Genomic DNA, 25372 nt, shown 5'->3' with positions numbered 1-25372 from the left:
TTTGTGATGTGATGATGCAAGCTTTTCCCTTTTGCACTTGCATTGTGACATCACACACAAGTACAAAAGGGGCAGAGTTTGCATTAAAACATCACAATGTGTGTTTTATCGCATTATCCTCTTTGCTCCCCTCACCCCTATGGATGGCTGTTAATGCCTACAGACAGCTGGTTAGTAGCCTATTTCCCAACCCAGGGAAATGTTCTTCTTTTTCTCTAACCTACAGAAAATGGTTTTGATTAAAAGTGAGATATGTTTTGCACAGAGTCTCATTTTATTATTTCACAGTTCCACAAAACCCCATGTTGAAAAAGGAGCAAAATGTACTTCATATTTTTTTTGAACCAGCCTCCCGAACTGAAATGCAAACCAATATATTAGTTCTGAATTTCTCTTATTTTGTAGTGCACCTTTAAGAAAGGTTTATATTAAATAAAATAGGTTTTAGAAACATTTATTATAGAAAAGAATGCAAAGGAGCATATAATTCATATTTTTTAAAAAAATCTGAATAGTAAGGAAATTATGTCGAAAACCAATTGTATTCTCATAGTATTCTGTTTGCAAAATCACAGACCAATAAAAAAATAAGAAATAGAAAGATTAGTTTATATCTATTTTCATTGCATTGAAAATAGGGTTAAATTCTAAAATAATTTGGTCCCTGACTTAAATTGAATGGCTAAAATGTTTAGTGCATGTGATGATAGAGAAATAAAAGCTCTGGTTTATGATAGGATTTTTTTTTTATTGCCAAAAACTTGCAAATGAATTTTTGCTTATAATAAAAAGCAAGTACTCCAGGCAGTATATGGAGTTTTGTGTTTTAAATTTATTCATATTTAATTTTGATGATGTTATGATCCTGAAGAGAAAGCTATTTAGCAGGATGCTTAGAGGTAGATATGTTTAAATCAGTGGGGCAAGTTAGCCATGATTTAAGTTATCCATGGATTGTGTTGGATCTCCAGACACAAAATCTGAGTCACCATCTTCTTCCTTCTCAATAGATCTACTGCCCTGTGAACTGATCAAAAGATATTGAACAAATTGACTACAAGTCAAATTTTTATTTTTGTTTATAGATTGTGTATTGATTCTCCTAAACCAGCATCACTTCTGAAGTTGATGAATCAGCTGAATTTCTAAATGAAGTTTGTTTGGATGTTAAGATCATACTTTTCCACATCAAAACAATTTTCTTATTCCTGGGAGAATAAAGAATTGAATTAAATTGGAGAGCATTGAGTTTGCACATGATTGAAAACACTCATTTCTTTTTATAAATGGTATATAATTCTGGTTTTAATAAAGGGTTTAAAATGTACCAACTGGCACCAATCATATGCATGAACTCATTCTTATTCTGATATACATTTATATACTATTTTAGATTTTATGGTGAAGACACTTTGAAATTATTCTAGAGGGATACATTTAAGTTTTATTTAATAATATAGATTCAGACATTAAAACAAACAAAAGGACAGATCAGTATAACTTCCTTCTTTTAACTTTAGAAGTTCAACATAAATAATTGTATACCAAGGATTAATAACTGTTTAGAATTTTTGTTCTTCTATTTCAGGGATGCTGGAAACATCAAAACTGGATTAGAACATCTGGTAAGTTGTAATTTTCTGTTGAATATTTGCATCATCTTTGATATCTGCATTCTAGAACAGTTCTGAATGAGCTTTGAATAGCTTGAATTGAGAAAGTCAACTATTTCCCAGAGGGTCAGCTTACTGTTATTATGTGTGATGCACTTACATTTTCATTTATCTTATGTTTCAAGGGATTTTAATTTATTACTATTTTTTATGTAGAAATTAAATAAAATGGGCTATAATCCTTGGATTGATGATTTAAGGCAAATCATTATAAACTAAAAGTTGTTCTGCATTGGGTTTTTTGCATATTTAGGTGTGAAAATATCAAACTTCTGTTTTGCAACACACATTCAAATTTTGTTTACACAGATACAACATTTCATTAATTTGATATTTTTAAATGTGGTATGTGCTTTCTTAATATATTATGAATTACTCATTTAAATGCTATGTAATTGTAAAATAAAATACATGCAAAATATTTAAGTGCAGTTTTGAATGAAAACATAAAATGCTTAATAGTAAACACAATGCTGTCACCAAGGTTAATATACTTGTTTAATTCTAGAAATGATTCCAATCCAAATAACCTCATACAGAGTTCCGTTTATGAAACAAGATAGGAAAGGCAGGTGGGTCAATATGGATGCTCTGGATACACAGTAAGGGAAGATGCTATGGCTGTAATCTATAAGAACAATATTTTCCTTTCTAGAATACCTGTGAGAGAACTGGTTCATGTAAAGTATGTATTGCATCCAACTTCTAGGCCTCCCTAAGGCCTGAAAGCTGGCTGGGTGACTTTGGGCCAGTTGCTCTCAGCCCAACCCACCTCATAGGACTGCTGTTGTGGGGAAAAAGGAGGTAGGAGTATTAGGTATGTTTGCTGTCTTGACCAAAATATATAAGAAGGGGTGATTAAAATCTAAATAATAATAACAACTACAACAACTTATGTCTTCAGTGCACGCACAGACACACTTTCTTACCTCTCCACATACATATGCAATGTTCCTTGTGAGTATTGGGACTTTCTTAGTTCTCCCAGTACCTTGGAGCACCACTCACAACTCCTCTTCTTGTGGGGCTCCCTGGGGCTCTTATCAGTCCAGTAATTCCAAGCTTCCTGCTGTAGCAATTTGAGTCTATCAGTCAGCTCCATTCTCCAGAGAACTCAGCTAAAACTGCCTTAAAATATCCTGATAATACCTCTGTTAGATTAGCCCATAAAAGACCATGTATTCAGTTATGGAAATCTCTACCCAGAATATTACAGTCACATTCTTGACAGGTTGGTCTCTAAAGTATTCTATATATCTCATTCACTCATACATTTCATTCCCTCAGCAAAGTAAGCTATGTCCATCAGACTTAAGGATCAGATCCAGGTTCACATTACACTGTTTCTTTACTTTAAGGCTTAGTAAATAGTTTCAATAGTTGCTGAGCATCCTAATTATAGGCAAGGGAAAATGAAAGAAGGGAAGGAGAGAGGAGTGAGGTATAGAAGTGTCTCTAAAGGTCTAGATGTTGGAGGGAGTGGCTTCTTTTCTGCATTCCAGTGTTAAGCTCTCACCATCTGTTGCAAAGCTTACTTAGCACTTTGTCAATCTTTAGACAGGATCAGTTTGGAGAAAACAGAATGCGGTGGGCAGACCTTTCCTGGGCAGCAAAGAGTATAAGCATCAGCTTCTTGTTTTCTTCTTTCAGACTTTTTTTCCCTATCATTTGATAAATGATTATGACTGTTTATAACTCTTGTACCCTCATTAACCTCCTTCATGGATCACTGCCTTGTCGTGGCGAAGGGGCTTGCGTAACTCAGTGAAGCCATGAGCTATACCGTGCAGGGCCACCCAAGACGGACAGGTCATGACAGAGAGTTCTGACAAAATGTGGTCCACTGGAGAAGGAAATGGCAACCCACTCCAGTATCCTTGCCGAGAAAACCCCATGGACAATGTTAAAAGGCTAAAAGATATGAAACCAGAAGATGAGCCCCTCAGGTCAGAAGGTGTCCAGTATGCTACTGGGGAAGAGCGGAGGGCATTTCCAAGTAGCTCCAGAAAGAGTGAAGCGGCTGGGCCAAAGCCGAAAGGACATTCAGCTGTGGATGTATCTGGAAGCGAAAAGAAGGTCTGATGCTGTAAAGAACAATATTGTATAGGTACCTGGAATGTAAGATCTATGAACCAAGGCAAGCTGGATGTGGTCAAACATGAGATGACAAGATTGAATATCGACATCTTGGGAATCAGCGAATTGAAATGGACGGGAATGGGTGAATTTAATTCAGGTGACCATTATATCTACTACTGTGGCCAAGAAACTCTTAGAAGAAATGGAGTAGCACTCATAGTCAGTAAGAGAGTGGGAAAGGCAGTAATGGGGTACAACCTCAAAAACGACAGAATGATCTCAGTGCGTATCCAAGGCAAACCATTCAACATCACAGTAATCCAAGTCTATGCCCCAACCACTGATGCCGAAGAAGCTGAAGTTGACCACTTCTATGAAGACCTACAACACCTTCTAGAACTAGCACCAAAAAAAGATGTCCTTTTCATCATAGGGGATTGGAATGCTAAAGTAGGAAGTCAAGGAATAATCAGAATAACAGGCAAGTTTGGCCTTGGAGCACAAAATGAAGCAGGGCAAAGGCTAATAGAATTCTGTCAAGAGAACAAGCTAGTCATAGCAAACACTCTTTTCCAACAACACAAGAGACGACTCTACACATGGACATCACCAGATGGTCAATACTGAAACAAGATTGATTACATACTTTGCAGCCAAAGATGGAGAAGCTCTATACAGATAGCAAAAACAAGACCAGGAGCTGACTGTGGCTCAGATCATGAGCTTCTTACTGAAAAATTTAGGCTTAAATTGAAGAATGTAGGGAAAACCACTAGACCGCTCAGGTATGACTTAGATCATATTCCTTGTGAGCACACAGTGAAGGTGATGAATAGATTTAGGGGATTAGATTTGGTAGACAGAGTGCCTGAAGAATTATGGACAGAGGTCTGTAACATTGTACAGGAGGCAGCAACTAAAACCATCCCAAGGAAAAAGAAATGCAAGAAAGCAAAATGGCTGTCTGATGAGGCATTACAAATAGCTGTGGAAAGAAGGAATGTGAAAAGCAAGGGTGAAAGGGAAAGATATAAGCAACTGAATGCAGATTTCCAGAGAATAGCAAGGAGAGATAAGAAGGCCTTCTTAAATGAACAGTGCAAAGAAATTGAGGAAAACAATAGAATGGGGAAGACTAGAGATCTCTTCAAGAAAATTGGAGATATCAAAGGAACGTTTAGTGCAAAGATGGGCATGATAAAGGACAAAAAAGGCAGGGACCTAACAGAAGCAGAAGAGATTAAGAAGAGGTGGCAAGAATACACAGTAGAGAGTGAAGTCAAGTAGGCCTTAGGAAGCATTGCTAACAACAAAGCTAGTGGAGATGACAGTATTCCAGCTGAGTTATTTAAAATACTAAAAGATGATGGTGTTAAAGTGCTGCACTCAATATGCCAGCAAGTTTGGAAAACGCAACAGTGGCCACGGGATTGGAAAAGGTCAGTTTATGTTCCAATTCCAAAGAAGGACAACGCCAAAGAATGCTCAAACTATCGCACAGTTGCACTCATTTCACATGCTAGCAAGGTTATGCTCAAAATCCTACAAGCTAGGCTTCAGCAGTACGTGAACCGAGAACTACCGGATGTACAAGCTGGGTTTCGAAGAGGCAGAGGAACTAGAGATCAAATTGCCAACATTCGCTGGATCATGGAGAAAGCACAAGAGTTCCAGAAAAACATGTACTTCTGCTTCATTGACTATGTAAAAGCCTTTGATTGTGTGGATCACAACAAACTGTGGCAAATTCTTAAAGAGATGGGGGTACCAGACCATCTTACCTGTCTCCTGAGAAATCTGTATGCGGGCCAAGAAGCAACAGTTAGAACCAGTCACGGAACAACTGATTGGTTCAAAATAGGGAAAGGAGTACGACAAGGCTGTATACTGTCACCCTGCTTATTTAACCTATATGCGAAGTACATCATGAGAAATGCCAGGTTGGAAGAATCACAAGCCGGAATTAAGATTGCAGGGAGAATCATCAATAACCTCAGATATGCAGACGATACCACCCTAATGGCAGAAAGTGAAGAAGAACTAAAGCGCCTCTTGATGAGGGTGAAGGAGGAGAGTGCGAAAGCTGGCTTGAAACTCAACTTTAAAAAAACTAAGATCATGGCATCTGGACCCATCAATTCCTGGCAACTAGAAGGGGTAGAAATGGAAGCAGTAACAGACTTCATTTATTTGGGCTCCAAGATCACCGCAGACGGAGACTGCAGCCATGAAATTAAAAGACGCTTGCTCCTTGGGAGGAAAGCCATGGCAAACCTAGATAGCATATTAAAAAGCAGAGACGTCACCTTGCCGACAAAGATCCGCATAGTCAGAGCTATAGTTTTTCCAGTAGTAATGTATGGCTGTGAGAGCTGGACCATAAAGAAGGCTGAGCGCCGAAGAATTGATGCCTTTGAACTGTGGTGCTGGAGAAGACTCTTAAGAGTCCCCTGGACTGCTAGGAGGTCAAATCAGTCAATCTTAAAGGAAATCAACCCTGATTGCTCATTGAAAGGACTGATAATGAAGCTCAAGCTCAGATACTTTGGTCACCTAATGCGAAGAGAGGAATCTTTGGAAAAGACCCTGATGCTGGGAAAGATTGAAGGCAAAAGGAGAAGAGGACAGCAGAGGATGAGATGGTTAGATAGCATCACTGAAGCAATGAGCATGAAACTGAGCAAACTCCGGGAGGCAGTGAAGGACAGGAAGGCCTGGCGCAATATGGTTCATGGGGTCACGAAGAGTCGGACACTACTTAACGACTGAACAACAACACCCTCATTAACATTAAATCAAGTCGTATACGTAGATTTCATTCACTGCAATCTTTTGCAGGATTGACCAGGAAGAAAGTTTTTCCACAAAGCCAAAGGAGCTGTCTTTGTGTTACCTACTTCATGTAACTGTATTGGTGGATGGCGCAAATTTCATTAGAGAAGATTCATTTGCTCCATGTTAGCTGTTTTTAATAGGCACTATTGATGGTTCTACCATTGGATGGGCCAGTAATTGTGGATGCTAACATTTTCTGGAATCAGGAGGTACCATGCTTTCATAGCTCCAGAATGTTTACTAATACAAATGGCATGTTAAGTGTCTATGTCACTGTTGATATAGGTGGGATAGACGTTATTGGAAATTTCTATGTACTACATTAAGAAACAGAGATAAATATTTACTTATTTATTTGATGTATGTCCTCTTTTCATTTAGGAGCTCAAGGCAGCTTACATAGAGCTTCCTTATCCCATTTTTAGCCATAGTTACTTTTCTGACCTACTCAATGGCTTTCCCTTTGATGGGTATAGAACCAGATATTTCTTGGGATCATTTCATAATCAGGCCATCAGAGTACTTTGGCCAATACCTTAAATCTAGTGTTGATTTCAACACATGAGTGAGTGCTCAAAAGATGGAGATATTTTGAAGTATTTTTCCTTCATGGAAACTTCTCAGGTAGATTTGTTCACAGTCTGTAGAAATACTCAATGAACAATATGGCAGTTGGTCAGTGATATATCTGGGGTTGCATGATGATTCATTTATTTGCAGGTGGTTATGGACACAGGTAGTCCTCCACTTATTATGGCAATTGGGACTGGAATCTCTGTCACTAAGCGATGTGGTCGTAAAGTGCGACCACATCGCTTAGTGACAGCAATCTCTGCAGGCCTGGTTGCCGTCATTAACCAAATCCCATGGTCGTTAGGCGAGGCAACTTTTGCCAGCTTCCCACAACCAAAGTCAGTGGGAAAGCTGACAGGATGTTGCAAGTCCCAGGCCGGCAGGCAGGTAAATGGCTGCTACTGGGTGAAGAAGGGAGTGAGGAGATGCACAGGGGTGTGGGGGAGGCTGGAATGGGTCAAGGAGGGTGCATGAGAGGGTGAAGGGGTGTGCGAGAGGCACAGTGAGGGTTGGAGGGGGTGCGCAAGAAGCACAGCGAGGTTTGGGGAGGATACGAGAGAGTGCACAAGAGGTGCAGCAAGGGTCAGGAAGGGTTTGTGGGTGTACAGTGTGGGTCAGGAAGTGTTCTGAAGGTGTGGTGCAGATCAGGGAGGGTGCATTAAGTTGCGGGGGGTCACAAGAGGGGCAGTGAGGGTGTGCGAGAAGTGCGGCAAGGGTAAGGGGGGTGCACAGGGGTGTGGCGTGGGTCGGGGAAGGTGCACAAGAGTGCCACCTGGGCCCAGGAGGGTGTGCGAGTGGGTGGCATGGTGCAAGCACAGAGGAGCTTGGGGAGGGTGCATGGGTAGGAGACACTTACCCAGCAACTTCCAACCTTCTCTTCTGGCTTCACTGTTGACTTTCTGGGGAAGCCAGCAAAATCTCATTGCTGAATTCTTATCACGATACAGTGAACATACTGCACTAACCTTGTGGAAAAAAAATGAAAGACTGTTGATTTTTAAATTATTATTGTTATTATTAAAAGAGATAAGGTACGTGGAAGAGTAGGCTGTTGAGGAACAATGCCAGGCACCTGTGTTGCCTTCCTCCTCTCCTATTTGAGCCTTCTCTCCAGCGTCAGAGTTGCTTATAAAAGCTGCAACCTTGAAACAGGTGGAAGGAGGAGATGCATGTGTTTTGGAAGCTCTGCAGCAGCAGCAGCAGCATCATCAACAACAACAAACAGAGAAAGCAGCCAAATAAAAGGTGTTTTTCTTCACAGAGATTGAAAGGTCCAGAGGAAAAAGAAGAGGCACAGCAAAGCCAAGCACAACGTTGGGAAGGAGCAAGTGCTTTATTTGCTGCCCATTAATTAAGAAGAAAAAATAATAGAAGAAATCCCAGAGAGAGACAGGAATTAAAGACAGATCAGGGTCTGTAAGAGTAAAACACTGTTGTATACTACACTGTGTGCACAATTATTAGGCAAGTGAGTATTTTGATCATTTTTATGCACATTTTCTACCTCCAAGCTGTATAAACCTGAATGCTTATTGGATATAAGCATATCAGGTGATGTGTATTTGTGTAATGAGGGAGGGTGTGGCCTAAGGAGATCAACATCTTATATCAAGGTGTGCATAATTATTAGGCAGCTTCTTTTCCTCAGGCAAAATGGGCCAAAAAAGAGATTTAACTGACTCTGAAAAGTAAAAAATTGTAAAAAGTCTTTCAGAGGGATGCAGCACTCTTGAAATTGCTAAGATATTGGGGCGTGACCACAGAACCATCAAACGTTTTGTTGCAAATAGTCAACAGGGTCGCAAGAAACGTGTTGAGAAAAAAAGACGCAAATTAACTGCCAAAGATTTGAGAAGAATCAAACGTGAAGCTACCAGGAACCCATTATCCTCCAGTGCTGCCATATTCCAGAACTGTAACCTACCTGGAGTGCCCAGAAGTACAAGGTGTTCAGTGCTCAGAGACATGGCCAAGGTAAGGAAGGCTGAAACTTGACCACCACTGAACAAGACACATAAGTTGAAACGGCAAGACTCGGCCAAGAAATATCTGAAGACAGATTTTTCAAAGGTTTTATGGACTGATGAGATGAGAGTGACTCTTGAAAGACCAGATGGATGGGTCCGTGGCTGGATCAGTAATAGGCACAGAGCTCCACTTCGACTCAGACGCCAGCAAGGTGCAGGCGGGATACTGGTATGGGCTAGTATTATTACAGAAGAGCTAGTTGGAACTTTTTGGGTTGAAGATGGACTCAAAATCAACTCCCAAACCTACTGCCAGTTTTTAGAAGACACTTTCTTCAAGCAGTGGTATGGGAAAAAGTCTGCATCTTTCAAGAAGACCATGATGTTTATGCAGGACAATGCTCCATCGCATGCATTGAAGTACTCCACTGCGTGACTAGCCAGTAAAGGCCTCAAAGATGAAAGAATAATGACATGGCCCCCTTCCTCACCTGACCTAAACCCTATTGAGAACTTGTGGGCCCTTCTCAAACGGGAGATTTATGGTGAAGGAAAACAGTACACCTCCCTGAACAGTGTCTGGGAGGCTATGGTTGTTGCTGCACAAAAAGTTGATCGTCAACAGATCAAGAAACTGACAGACTCCATGAATGGAAGGCTTATGACTGTTATTGCAAAGAAGGGTGGCTATATTGGTCACTGATTTTTTGTTTGAAATGTCAGAATTTGTAAATTTTGAGTTGTTTATTATTCTCACTTTAACAGGTGAAAATAAACGAGTGAGATGGGGGAATTTTTGTTTTTCATTTAGTTGCATAATAATTCTGCACACTTATTGTGCACACATAGATATGCTCCTAAGAAAGCCAAAACCTCACTTTTCCTTTCTTAAATATTCAGGTTTGAGATTTATTAACATTTTGGATTGACTGAGAGCACTGTAGTTGTTCAGTAATGAAATTCGTCCTCAAAAATAGAACTTGCCTAATAATTGTGCACGCAGTGTAGTAATAGTAGTAGTATAATAGCAATAGTAATAGTATACTAGTAATAGTATAATATAGCATAGAAGTAGAAGTAATGGTATAGAGTATAATACAGTAATAGTAGTAGAATATACTATAGAGAAAATTGTGTAGTATCAGTACTAATAGAAACAGAGTGTAGGATAAGATAATAGCCATGGAAAAAACTTGCACGTACTGTATATGTTTGTATATTTCACTTTTGTATCTTGGATAGTTTATTTCAAAATAAAACATTTCCCCAACCCTTGTAGGGAGATATAAAAATCCAAGTGTCTAGGGTCCAGTGCTTTTGGTGGATCTTTTGAGTCTGAGTCAATCAAGCTGGGTACAGTTTAAAAAGGACCCTGACATTGAGTACCTGCTCTCTACAAGAGGTCCTCTTATTCCTGCTGATTTTGAAAAAGAAAGTACTGTGATTATCTTCTTGAAAGGTTTATTTGACAGCTATTTCTTCTTTTAATGTTTCTATTCAGAAACTTCTTTTTCACATCTGGCTTAAAATATATATTGGGCAGGTTCATTCAGTTTGTTTCGACCAGGCTCAGTTAACCTTTAGTGTAGCTTCTCTGTGGTATTAATTTAATTCTTCTCTAAGCTGCTTCAGCCTGTTAGCTATTGTGTCTTTATAGTTATTCTCTATGAATCTTACACTTCTGAGTGCAATCATGACAGTTACCTGAAAACAAGATTAGTTCTTTTCCCCCAAATAATTTATTTTTTAAATAAATCATCTTAGATTTGCTGAGAATACATTAATAGAAGCTTATTGTTGTTATTATTGTAGGTCGCACAGTCAGCCAGATGTCTAGACTGGATTTGGCATTTTTATTTACCTATCAAGTCCTTCCCAAGGACTTGGGTTAGGCAGATGTTGTTGTTTGATGGTGTTAAAGGTATCATCACAATGCCGATGGTGTTCAAGTGGTGCTCCAGATCTTTTGGGATTACACCCAAGGCACCTATTGCTAGTCGTACTATCTTTGCTTTCTCTTGCCCCAGTCCTTCTGTTTCTATTTGCAGGCCTTCGTATTTTGTGATTTTCTCCAGTTCTTTTTCCAGGTATTGCAATGTCCACTATCCAGACGTTTTTGTCTTTCTTATCAATAATTGTTAAGTCTGGGGTGTTACACTATGTGGCAGGTGCTTGTCTGAATTCTAAAGTCCCAGAGCACTTTAGCTTCTTCATTTTCTATTACTTTGTCTGTTTTGTGGTCCCATCAGTTCTTGTTTGCAGGCAAATTGTATTTCTTGCAGATATTCCAATGTACCATTGTTGCTATTTTTTCATGCCATTGTTAATAGTCTGTGTGATCTTCTTACAGCAGCTAACTTGGTGGTCCACTGTTTCTTCAGCTTCTTTGCAGAGGTGACATTTGCTGTCTGTTGCTGTCTTCTCAATTCTGGCTTTGTGTGCATTTGTTCTTAAGGCTTGGTCTTTTGCAGCCAGAATTAGCCCCTCCGTCTCTTTCTTCAACTTATCCTACTCTTAGCCATTGCCAGGTCTTGTTGTTATCTGCTTTGCCTGCTAGTTTTTTGTGTATTGGCCATGTAATACTTTGCCTTGCCATGTCTCTTTTCTATTCTTCATTGGTCTTGTGGGCCAGTTTGGTCTCTTCAGTATTCAGTAAGCCTTCATAGTGTAATAGCTTCAGTACATCTTCTTCACTGTCCTTCAGATATTCTTCTAATGCCCTTTTTTCTTCTTCAACTGTCCGGTGTACTTGCAACATTCCATGCCCACCTGTGCTCTTTGGTAAATAGAGTCTGTCAATGTTGCTGCATGGATGAAGGGCATGATTCATTGTCATTATTTTTCTGATCTTCCTATCCAGGGCTTCCAGTTCTGCCTGAGTCCAATCCACTATTCTAGCTGTGTCTTAATGACTGGAATTGCCTAAGTGTTAATTGCCTTGATGGTATTTCCACTCCTGAGTTTGGGCTTTAAGATCTTCTTCACTCTCATGATGTATTGACTACTAATCTTCTTCTTGACTTCAATGTACAGCTTCAGATCATCCATGTAAAGAAGTTGGGTTAGCCTGGCAGATGTGTTTGATGTTTGATAGCCATGGCCTGACTTGTTCAGTATTGTTGACAGAGGAATCAATGCAATGACAAACAGTAGTGGTGGTAGTGAGTCTCCTTGAAAGATTCCTCTCTTGATATTAACCTCTCCCAGTCTATCACCATTGCCCAGCAACAGTGTCTTCCATTGTACCATTAATCTTTGCCCAAAGATTTTGATGTTCCTCCTGATTCCTGTTGTTTCTAGGTACTTGATTATCCAGTCATGTGGCAGAGATCCTTCTTGTAAACAGTCTAGATTCAAGTTGGTCTTCCTTCTTTTGCAGTTTTCCAAAATCATCTTGACAATTAGGAGCTGATATTTTGTTCCTCTGCCATTTGAGCAGTTTCCTTTCTGTTCAGATGGAAAAAGCTTGCTTTAAACTAGATGCTGTTGGACTGCATCAGCTACCACACCAGTTAGCAGTTTGAAAGTTGTTGGTAAGCAGATAATTGACCTGTAGTTGCCTGGTGCTGCCCCTTTTGTTGGATCTTTCATTATCAGGTTGGTTTTGCCAATCTTCAATTTCAGTTCCTTGCAGTATGTTGTCAAACTGTTTGGCAATGAGTGGGTACAGAGCAGTCAGATGTTTCAACCAAAAACGATGCAGTTCATCTTCATCTAGTGCTGACCAATTCTTGATCTTCCTTGCCATTTTCTCCACCATTTTTGCTGTTATTGCAAGTTCTTTCATTTCAGCTGCTTTTTTATTCTTATCCACCTCCTTTATCCAAGCTGCATTTTTGTTGTATTCCTTTGGGTTGTCCCATAGCTGCTCCCAGAACTACACTGTTTCTCCTTTGTCAGGTGTTGACTGGTTCATTGCAGTCTCTCCATTGATGGATTGGTAGAAACGTTTCTGATTTGACTGAAATGGGAGATTCTACCTATAGTGTGCAATTCGAGCTTCATATCTGCTGATCTTCTTGGCTATGGCTGTTATTTGCTGCTTTATTATTTCAAGTGCTTCTTTGAACTTCCTTGTTTCTAGGTGATATTTCTTGATCAGGTATTCTTGGTCTTCTTGTTTTTCAGCTTTTTTTCTTTCATCTGTTCTAGCTTTGCTTGCATCTAATCTTAGCATACTGATCTTATTTTCCAACCTGATCTTCCATTTTGGTGGTGCACTGTCTGGCTTTTTTTCTTGTTTGTTAACTTTGCATCTAAGGTATTTAGTTATAATTGCAGCCATGCTGTACATCAGTTGGTTTGTTTCTTGCAGTGAGCTGGTGCTTATATTTTATATTAGAGTATTGGCATTGTTTAATACTTGTGCTAGCTGTTTCTTTGTAACAAGCTTCAATGCAAGCAGCCTTATTCTGTTCTTTTTGTGCTGTTCTAGATGCTCAGTTATTCTTTGTTTCAATTCCTTTTGTTTTTTTAGTTAGAGGGCTTTGTTCTTTCTGAGGAGAAGGCTCTACTGTCTGAGCTACTTCTGGCAAGGCTTCAATTCCTTTGCCCTGGATAGACAATTCCAATTCTACTTCTATGAATACTTTATTCCATGTTATAAATCAGTGTTGATCTACTAACCTCTGTCCTGTTATTTCTGATTCTGGATGTTCTTTCCAGAACTGGTGCATTCTTTTCAGATATCCTCTTCTTGTTGGACTTGATTTGTAATAGCAAATCATTACTTTTTTGTTTTCAGTCTTTGTATATTTGCAATGGGTAAACAACTTTTCTTCCAGTAGTTCTGCAGCTGCTGGCCCTGGTTGCTCAGCCTACAGTCCTGAATCCTGTAGCCCGCTTGTTACCAGATGTCCAGGAACTAGAACACCTAGCACAATCCTTGTTGACCTGGGTGATGACTGATCCAGTATGGGTTTCTATAAATTACGTCTCACCATATCATTTATGGGAGAGACACTCTTCATCTGGCTCCTCTGATGAGACCTGTCCAGTATGGTCGAACCTCTGGCATAGCTCTCATCCTGTTCGGAGCACACAAGCCCCACAATCACATCAAGGCAGTGCCTCACTGGGTCACATGATGATGATGATGATGATTCTAATCTTTCTTTGGAGGTGGTTTGTCTTAAAAGCATGCACTTTTGTTTTTTAGGGTAATACAGAATTTTGGTGTAATGTGTAAGCGAGGGAATTAACGTACAACCCAGCCTTGAGTGTTTTGGTCTAAGCAAGGTTATGTTGAGGACAAGGTTATGTTATCTTTCTCCCAGATATGATATTAGATTTCCACTTGTTCCAGAATTCTTCCAATTGCTCATGGGACGTATGTTCCACTGTGGCTTATTACCTTGATTGGACATAGCTATTCTGAAAAAAGTTTCTTTCATCTCAGCACCTTTTGGAATGGAAACTAACATGAATTATTTTTCACCATTCCATATAGTATATGGTAGTCAAAGGCTACTGAAGTAGTGTGATATCTAAATTCATGCCTTTGTCCAAAGCACATCCCTTCTTGGGGTCTGTAAAGCAGAAACATATTTTGGAAGGGCAGTGCTTTATTCTGTTCTGAGCTAAAATACTTCCCATACTCCTAGAGGTAAACTGCCTATTCTTTAATATGCATGGTACAAACAGACGATGAAGAATAATAGCATACTGGTTATCTGTAACTGGAGTTTGCAGTTGTTATCCATACATTCAAAATACCCACACTAATATCCCTATTATAGTTTCCTTTATCATTAAAATATTTTTCTTGCACTTAATCTGAGTTTCAAAGTCACTATGGCAGTCTATGGGAACTGAAGGGCATAGTAATACCTATAACCTATGAGTAAAACTTGAAATAAGGAGGAATGTCTTAACCATGAGAGCTATTAAGTAGCCTGCCTCCTGGAGTCATAGTCACTCCATCACTAGAGGTTTTCAAGCAAAGGTAGGGTAGCTAGAACTCCTGCCCTGAGCAAAGAATTAACTAGAAGACCATCAGTATCCATCAGCAGTTTGTGAATAGTTATTGCTTTTCAGCAATGTAGATAATCTCCTTGTAATATGTAAGTCAATAACCACCAAGCAAAAACTCACAGAGAATGTTCTGGAAGTTAATTGTATATACATGAAAGATTGCAATTATAAGAAAAGAACTTGGTAAGGCAGGAAGCAACAGTTTCCAGGCTAGAGGTAGCCATTATGTCAAAAATATATCTGGTGCTTCTCAAGACCATCAAAGGAATGGGCACATTTACTCAGAAAGGTGGGAGGAGAAAGCCTGATATTTAAAGCCTGGAGTGTAGGCTTTGATTTCAGTGAACTCTTCTGTCTTATTGCCTGAAATAGAGAAACCAATGTAGCTAAGTTGTTTCTAAGAACCTTCTGCTGGGTAAGCCAATTTCTGAATAAGGTGTAAAGTGACTGGAGAGCTAAGATTTACAGCCAAGCTGGTGTGAAGCTTGGTAACAAGTATTTTTATTTATTCACTTATTTATATATCACCTTTATATAGCTGCCTATCTCACACAAAGTGACTCTGGTCAGCATACAACAATTAAATAAAATAACAAATAGATAAAAACAATCATTATAAAAGATAAAAAAAGTGACTTAAAACAAAACATCAAAAACTTTAAAAATTTTAACTATTTTTATTTGTGGTAGAAAAGCTAGGTAATCTAAATAGTTGTTTACATGGGATTTTAGATGGAATTAATAAGTGATTTCAGAGACATTCTGGACTTTCCACTAAGGGAGCTTGCACTGTAATATCTTTATGGGTTATTTTTGGAGATAGGGTTCAGAATGTGTGGGTTTTAGGGTTGCTCTTAGCCCTTTGAGGTAGTCTGGACAAGAAGCACAACCATGAGTACTAAATCTATTATAATGTTACATTAATAATAGAATATTGCAAGATTGAAAACATTTCTGCCTGTGAGGGACTGCAACAGAGCAGCAGGTTCTCAGAAAGGAGGGAGCACATTCCAGGAAAGGGGGTGAAATGAGAGACCACACAATCTGGAGCAGGAACGTGGGAAGAGGAATAGATTTAGGTTAGCCACTCCCTAGAATTTCCTGGGGTATATCCACTAAGTTAGAGTAGAACAGATTTACTCTGGTAAGATTCTGTCTATATGGTGTAAGCAATAAAAGAACTGGATATGGCTGGACTGTTTCCCTGTTGTTCTTGGGCTGGGTCTGATACCCCCTCCTTTCTTTTTAGTCTCCGGAAGGAGGGTATGTCTTTTTTCCTTCTGTGGGCTGATAAATCTTTTATGTGCCAGTTGTCCAGTTTGCAGCTCTTCCTCCTGTCTCCCAAGGTCATTCCCACATACCATTACAGCTGCATCATATGTTTGGTTTTTGGTTATCAATTACCCTGAATACCAGTGTATTTCCAAGCACAATTTAAGGCACTAGTTCAACTTTTACAATTTTAGATTGATTATGAACAAATATATTAAAGATTTGTTTAACCTGTATAATTAAGACCTTTTTCACTTGGTATACTTTGAAAGCAGCTCAGCTACCTAATATAAGGGCTGAAGTTTTTTGTACAGTGGCCTTACAGCTCTAAAATACAGGTGCCAACTTCCAGAGACTCAATTTTGTGACAAGAAGCATTGAAGAAACAAGCCATTTAACTTACAAGAAAATGATTCAGGTTGTGATGACTCAAATGTAAAAAGTTCTTTTTGGCATTGGGGGATGTTATACCAGCACTGGGGTTTGGAGAAAACAGATTAATGAATTACAAAATAAATAAACTGATTTGCAAGTAAATTTGGATTGTAGTAGAACTAGCTGAAGTATTATCTTTTACTTTAAAATCATCAGAAATGTTAATATTGAACATATATGTAAATGTTGGAATATCAATGTTGAACACACACAATCTTACTTTTGTCAAACTTCTGTTAAAACTTGGAATGTTTTATCTCTTTCACCCTTTAGAATAATGACCGACTTGTCCTTGTGGTCAAGAAAAGAAGTCTGACCATTTTAAGTGTTGGGTTGCAGACTGTCATTAATAGCTTGTTAGCCCATCAGAGGTTTGTGGGTAGTTACTGCCTTTCAGCAATGTAGATATTCTCCTTGTAATATGTCAATCAATAAACACCAACAGGGACTGCTAAAAGCTCTTCCTGAGTAGTATGTTTCATGTATTTTTCCCAGTAAAGTTATTTATAATCATTGCTATTTGAAGAGTTAGGATTGCTCAGTTTATGTACTCAAGACATTCTTACACTGCACTTCATATGTGACTGTAGATAGGTTTAGGTAAAAAAGGGCATGTGTATCTGTAATGTATTTGTATCTTGTTATACTCTCTTTTTTGCTTCCAAATTTAAGCTTTTTTTAAAATTTCAGTGTACCTTTTTGTACTGAAAAATATAGTTGTGTGATGGATTTAGGAAACACATAGAGTTGTGGTTCCTCACTGTGTGGAAACCAAAGGTAGCTTCTGATAATTCCCTCTGAGTCTGCTGTTCAAAGAAAAAGTAATATTTCCTTATGCATATTTGAGAGGAAGAACAGCACAGATACATCTTAAAGATAAGGAGTTTATTATTGTATAAAAACAGGAAAAAGCCCAGTGGCTGGATTCTTCCTCTGCTTTTCACATGTAGACTAGATGTCATTGGGGAGTACAGCTAAAATTTAAGCCTTGTTCCTAATAACCTAGTTTCTGCATCTGCAGTAATGGCTTGGCCCAATATTCACCATCTTTTCTCTTTCCCTTTGGGAGAGGAGTGGGTGGCTGAGGCAGAACTGTGCTTGCACTTGTTCCAGTTGAGCCTTATGCTTCAGTTGAGACTCAGCTTCATTTATACAAGCTTCATCTGGATGATTTTGTCTGGCAGGCCAAATTATGCCTTTGAGCTTGAAATTCCTGTTTTTGACATACTTTGCCAAGCCCATTGGAGTTAGGCGGCTAATAAATTCAAATAAATAAATAAATAAATAATACTTTGGATGAAGAGTCATTATACTCAGATCTATTAAATGTTACACTGAACTTCATTCAGTGTAACATTTAATAGATCTGAGTATAATGACTCTTCGTTCAAAGTATTATTTATTTATTTATTCTTCAAAATGATTTTGGAAAATATAAGGAAGTGGAACCAATGAAGTTATACCGTTATTTTAAACTCTGAATAGCACAAAAGTAACTCAAGATAGACATTATAATTGATTTGTGCTAGGAATAGTTTTTGTGGTTCATGATTAATAAAGTCAGTTTTTGATTCATTCTCTTAAAAAAATTGTTCATGGCTATCATTTGTACACACTGATGAAGCATATTTATATCCCATGTAACCTGCATGACAACCAGTTTGGTGTACTGCTTAAGGATCTGGACTTGATTGATTGATTATATGCCATCAAGTCAAACAACTCTTAGCAAACACATAGGTAGACTTTCTTCAGGATGATCTGTCCCCAGCCTGGTCCTTCAGGTCTTCCAGGGATGTATCCATTGCCACTGTAATTGAATCCATCCATCTTGCTGCTGGTAATCCTCTTCTCTTCCCTTATACCTTTCCCAGCATTATGGACTTTTCAAGAGAGCTAGGTCTTTGCATAATGTGTCCAAAATACAATAATTTGAGCCTGGTCATTTGGGCCTTGAGTAAGAACTCTGGATTGACTTGTTCTATTTGTTTGATTTCTTGGCAATGCATGCTCAGGAATCTTCTCCAACACCAAAGTTCAAAAGTATCACTGCTGTTTCTATCCTGCTTTCTTCAAAGTCCAACTTTTGCTTCTGCAGAATGTCATAGGGAAGACATTGCCTGCACAATGCTGATCTTTGTAGGTATAGACACATCCCAGGTTCTGAAATTTCTTTTCTGAGGCCTTCGTTGCCACTCTACCAAATGCTAGTCTGCGGCATGTGCTTTGACAACTGGTTCCTTTACTGCCAAAAGGCAGAGGCTATCCACCATTTCAATATCTTCATTGGCAGTTCTAAAACTGATTGCTGTGCCCATTGGCATTAGTTTGGCTTTCTTTATATTTAATCTTTGTCTCATTTTTTTTCCAATGTACTACTTGACCTGCATTACTAGACTTTAAAGATCCTTTGCATTTTCAGCTACCAGAGAAGTGTCATCAGCATAGCACAGGTTATTGATGTTATTTCCTCCAATTTTAAAACTATGCTTATCTTCTTCCAGTCCAGCCTCCCTCAGTATTCATTTGTTTTAAGTCATGCATCAAAAGCAAAGTGTCTGCTCTATGGACTATGGGATAAAGAATGGTGGATACCGTTTACTTATGTCAGTTTCAACTTATTTGATGGCAAATTGAGATACTCTGGGGAAAAGGGTAGCAATACTTTTGGCTGCATCTGTATATTCAACATATAGGTTGAATAAATAAGGAAAAAATATACAGCCTTGTCTCACTACTTTCCTGCCCTGGAGCCAGTCTGTTTTGCCGTGTTCCATTCAGACTGTGACTTACTGTCCTGTGTATAGGTTTGCATGAGGACAATGAGATGTTCTGGGATTCCCACTTTCCTAAGGACATTCTACTACTTGACGTGAGTTTGAATGTGCTTCCTGTTCTCCTTTTATCTTCAGATGAATTGGGGGGGGGGCAGGAAAGACTGAGTCATTTTTATAAATCTCTTTCTTGGTATGGGCTCAAGCCACATTTATCTGATCATTACCTTAGTAATGGATCTTCCATCTTTCCATCAAGGCCATCCTCTGTACCCTTTATATCACTCAATGAACCACATATGGACTTCTTTTTGGCTTTCTCTGGCTTTCTCAATTATCAGCAAGCATCAGCAATAATGTCTCTTATTCCTTGGTCTTTCTGAAAACCAGCTTGAACACCTGGCAGCAGTTTTTCCATGTAGGACTCTTATCTACATTGGATGATCCCAAATATAATTTTCCAACATATGAAATTGGGGATATTGTACTATAGTTTACAAACTGTTAAATCTCGTTTCTTTCATATTGTATGTAAACCAGCCTCTTCCAGTCTGTTGGCCATTGTGTCATTCTCCAGATTTGCTGACATAATTTGACAGAACATTTACTGATTCTTCTATGTTGCTTGCTATATTTATATAGATATTCCATTAATTCCTATAGCCTTCCAACTTAGCCATTTATTCATTCATTCAATTTGTATGGTCGCCCATCTCAGCAAGTGACTTTGACCAGCAAAAAATTCCCATCATAAATACAAAAAATAAAATACATAGCAGCTGAGGAAGATGTCACAATCAGTGGTTAGCACAACCAGGAGATAGTGTGATGGAATGGAATTATGAAGGCCACACTCAGGGAGGGAAACATCCTCTTTCGTCTCCTGAAGGGCGAGGAAGAGATAAGAGGATGAGGCTGGCACCTCCCTGAGGAATTCACTCTGTTTTCACTGGCTGACTGTGGGAACAGAGTTTCAGTCTGGGAAGATTCTTGCTAGAGGTTGTAGCTAATAAACATTGCTGAACTGAATCTGCATGGTCTCCTGGAGTTCCTTGGGCTAGGCTTGACAGATAGGACCCTTCACACCTTCGAGGGCTTTAGGGCCTTATGAAAGGCCAGAATTGTTGGGGTCATCCTAATCTCTGGAGCGTGAATGTTCCATAGGGTGGGTGCTGTGGCAGAAAAGGCATACCTCCTGGGCCCCGCCAACTGGCATTCCCTGGATGATGGGACCCAGAGCATGCCCATCTTGCCATGTAATGTAATGACCAGAGTGTTGATCTAAATTAATCTGACAGTACTAGAGATTCTTGTAAATAGGGAATATCTTCTTAAAGTATCTTGGATATTGACATATGTACTTTCAATATACTCTTTCCATTCTTGTTTGATCTTTTTTCAATCCATTACTGTTTGTCCATTGGTGTCCTTTAGCATACCAATTTGAGGTTGGAACCTCTTTCTGATTTCAGAGATCTTTTGGAAGACTTTCCTTGCTTTTCTGTGTTATCTTCCATCTTTCATATGTTGTTGTAATACTTCTTCTTGTGTCTTATAACAGCTTTCTGAAATTCTTGTTAAGTTCCTTCCTGAGATCTTTCTTGCTTTTGGTTTGTCTTCTTTTCTTGGCAATTTCCACAGTTTGTTTTGACATCCAGTTTTCTTTCTTCCATTTCTTGGTCTTTGGCAGTATCTTTTCACATTCACCTTTAACAACTTTGTTGATTTCATCCCACAGTTCTTCTGGGTCCAATATCAATAATGTTCAAAATGATTCCTGATGTTTGCCTTGAAAATGGTGGGCATGTGCTGAAGATTATACTATGGAAACTAGTTGGCTTTCTTCTGCTTTAGCTTGACTCGGAACTTGCACATGAACAATTCTGTGGCACATGATCTGTACCACAGTCAACCCATGGCCATGTCTTTGTCATTATAATGGATCTTTTCCACCTCCTTGAACCAATGATATAATTAGTTTGATTTCTCTGCACTCCATCTGGTGGTGTCCATGCATTGTTTTGGTTGTTATAAGACTGTTTTAGCAATGAAGCATATCTTGTTTGCAAGTTTTGTCAATTTTAGATTGAATTTGAGCATAAAACTCATCAACCTCCTCTTCTAATTAGAGCATAAACTTGGATAATTTTCATATTAAGGACTTGCCCATGAAGTCTTACTGACATTCTTTGGTCATTGACTGCACTGTATGCAAATAGTGACTTTGCTATTTCCTTCCAGGTTATGAAAGCAATGTTGTTTCTTATTTGTTGTTTTGTGTGCTGAGTAGTAAACAAGATGATCTTCTGACTGAGGGTGTTCAGTTCCAGTCCATTTTAGTTCACTGATGTGTAAAATGCTGATGTATAGTCAGTTCATTTCATCTTTCACTGTGCTGAACTTTTACATGTTTTTGCTTCTTATGTTCCACTATAATTTTGTCTTTGAAACTTCAGGTTTTCTGTTCCTCCATGGCAACATCAGCAACTCAATTTTCCAAAGGCTTTAATGTAGCTGAATCCTAAATACTAATGTTCATAAGTGATAGTGTATTAGTAATTCATTAATTTATCACTAATGAAAATTAACTGATGGGCAAGCACTATCTTTCAGGGAGCAGGTTCATGATTTGGGAGTCGTTCTGGACTCAGCCACTCCTGCTGGATTAGCAACTGGAAGCTGTGGCCAAAGGGGCCTACGCCCAACCCCAGTAGGTACACCAGTTTTGGCCTTATCTGGGGCAGAAGGATTTGGCAACTGTAACTGTTGTCCTTATCACTACCCAACTAGACTACAGTAATGCACTCTACTTGGAGCTGCCCCTAAACCGTATTTGGAATCTGCAAATGTTTCAAAGTTTAATGGGTTTTTATTGTTTTAAATGGCTATTTTAAATGTATTGCATTTTTATTTTGCTTGATGTCCAGAGTTCATTTTGGTAAATGAGTGGCTATATAAATTTGCTAAATAAATAGCAATAAAATCCAACAGCCCACATACTTCTGGGTTTCCAACATTTGGATCACATTACACTGGTTTTGCAGACCCTGGATTGGTTGCCAGTTGATTTCTGGGTCCAATTTAAGGTGCTGTTTTTGACCTCTAAAGCCCTTCATGGCTTGGCAACTCGGTGCTTTAGGGATCACCTTCTCCAGCCAGTTTTTGCCTGACTGATTACAGCTACCAGAGAGAAGCTGCTGCAAATTCACACTTTAGGGGGCTGAGACAAGAAGGTGTTTTCTGTTGCAGTGCTGATATTGTAGAACAGCCTCCCTTTAGTGCAGCTCCCTCCTTGCTCGTTTTTCAAAAACTCTTTAAGACTGAACTGTCCTGGAGAGCTTTCCTCAGATTTCATTTGATATTGCCATCTTTTTATTATTCTTTATATTGTTGTACTGCTGTTGTGTTTTTATTTTTGAATTTGATATATTTTATAACTTAAATTAATTTAAATTATTTTTTAATTTACTTTAATTAAATTAATTAACTCTAGGTGTAATTTTATAATTCGATATAAAAATATGTTGAATTTTTCTGTGTGAGCCTTCAAGACTAATTTTGATTGCAGCAGCATAGAAATCTGTTCAATATAAGCAAAATAAAATATAATGTCCTTTTCCGGCAGCCCACCTGAATTTTTATTTAAAAGTTAAACCACAGTTCTTCATACCTCAAGATGATTTGTGTAAAATTAGTAGAGAGCCATCAAGGTATGGATTAAAATAGGCCAGTAACTACAATTAGTCACCATCAAAACTGCAGCAAATATCCAGTTTCTAAAATCAGGAATGAAAGACATTTTGGGGTTTCAGTAAGTAAGTGAAGCAACATAGCACAAAAATTATTATGAGAGTTCTGGAAGATTCTGTTTGGGTAACTCTAACCTGACTATATGTTTAGAATGGAACCCAACTCATATACTTTGGTGTAGTAGTAAATCAAAGAGTTTAGACGATTACGAGTATTTTCTCCAAAAGCAAGTGCAACTTACACTTAAAAACAAAAACCAAAACACCTAAGTAAAGGGTATTGCACTTATTTCCTATTTCACTTTCAGAAGTGATTTGCCATTGTGACATTCTTCCTATTTCTAAGAGAAAGTGACAGGCCCAAAGTCACCCAGCTGGCTTCATGTCCAAGTCAGGTCTCCCAGCCCAGTGCCTTTGACCACTTCATCAACCCAGTTATCTCCTATTTCATGGGAACAGTGATATGTAGGTTTAGAGTGTAGTGAAACAGAAGTATGGCTGATTCTAAACACATTGAAAAACACTTTGGTGTAATGCTAGGGATTCTGAAAAGTTGCAGAAGTTCCAGTGTATGTTGGCATATATTTACGAATGGGTTTAAACATACATTTACCCTATGTGTCTGTTTCCTGTTTCCTTGCATGAATAATTTATTTTTGCACTGTGTATGAGCAAAAAAGAAAAAAGTTAGTGATCTTTAAAGTGCAATCCCTTTAAAGTGTAAACCCTTGGTATTCTGCAAAGGTCCACCAAGGGCTTTGCTGCAGCCTCCCAGTGTTTTTAGGCCAGTCTGGTTGCTGCCTCAGCTGTACCTCGCTGTATGCGCTGACAATCTGTTGGTAGTGAGAATGAATCAGTGACTGAAAACTGGTTCAGCGAAGCAAGCAAGTTATAATACATGTTCCAACACAAGTGCCACAATTCAGAAAACTGACAATAATGGAAAGCTCTTGAGTGCAGTTATCATGGCACGGGGTACATAAAATAATGCAAATGACAAAATAAGTTTAGAATTTTGTGTGGAAGGATATAAAAGGTATATTCGTAATAGGATGTACAAGCAGCTTTTGTTTTTCTTAAATATAATTTGTATTTTATGGACAAGTATTAACTCAATATACATTGAGATGGGCGACTATGTAAATTAAGTAAATAAATAAATGGTGAAAATAATTGACACTGGAATAATGGAAAAAGAAATGGAGAAATTCCAAAAAGGATCACAAAAAGATTAAAAATACAAATAAACTTTATAACAATAAAAACAACTAAACAGGTTATTATATATTTCTATGTAGAATATTAATACAATACTATTCAGCCAAAATTGGCTTCCAAAGTGACTTAAAGCAATCAAAATGCATGTAGGTACAATATTCTGGAGATATGTGAGTGTATATATTGCTTTTATCCTGGCAATTGATGATTGAGGCTCCAAATTCTGCTCCACAGAAGGGAGGGAGACAGAAGGTTTGGCTAAGTGATTGATAACAGACCACAAAATTAGAGCTTCTGTTGAGTTTACAGCATATATTACTCAGGTATTAGTTAAGGTTCATAAAATATGAAAATATTTTAATATATAAATACATTTCCAACAAGTTCTTGTTCTTGTTTAGTGGAGAGACTAGTATGTTATCAGAAAAAAATAACACTTTGGGTAAAGTGTACATTTATGTTAATCAGTGGCAACAACAACAGCAAATATACTTCATTCTATCAAAAATCATCAGGGTTTATTGTTTTGTATTATCCAAATATATTTTAACATAATAAGTTTATTTGTTATGAGACAGATTTTCAGTCTTTATTTTAAAATACAACTGTATATCCAGCTTTATTTACCAAGCAGTTTTATATAATAATTCTTGACACCTGATTACTAGAGATATTATTGTGATACGAAGCAAACTGACTCTAAATATGCTTTAATAGACAATGAAAATGTATTAAAATTTTGTATAAAAATTCTGTTTGTATTAGATTCTGTTTGTATTAGATAAATGTATTTAAAATAGATATTGAAATATGAAATAGATTGA

General features: G+C 38.2%; 1 protein-coding gene across 2 annotated transcripts in view; it reads left to right on the top strand.

Moving 5' to 3' along the window:
• The window catches only part of RSRC1 (arginine and serine rich coiled-coil 1), a 196012-nt gene that overhangs the window by 68839 nt on the left and 101801 nt on the right, over positions 1-25372 (top strand). For both annotated transcript variants that reach the window (XM_088132040.1, XM_088132039.1), the window contains exon 5: positions 1589-1625. In XM_088132040.1, coding sequence (XP_087988166.1) covers positions 1589-1625 — 37 coding nt within the window. The remainder of the gene's footprint in view (positions 1-1588; positions 1626-25372) is intronic.

Source organism: Python bivittatus, unplaced genomic scaffold (genome assembly GCF_059951505.1).
Source record: "Python bivittatus isolate LINGU-HERP-01145 unplaced genomic scaffold, Pbiv_v1 ctg000980_np1212, whole genome shotgun sequence".
NCBI lineage: Eukaryota > Metazoa > Chordata > Lepidosauria > Squamata > Pythonidae > Python > Python bivittatus.
The sequence above is the reverse complement of the archived record's forward strand: the minus strand, read 5'-3'. Positions and strand labels throughout refer to the sequence as shown.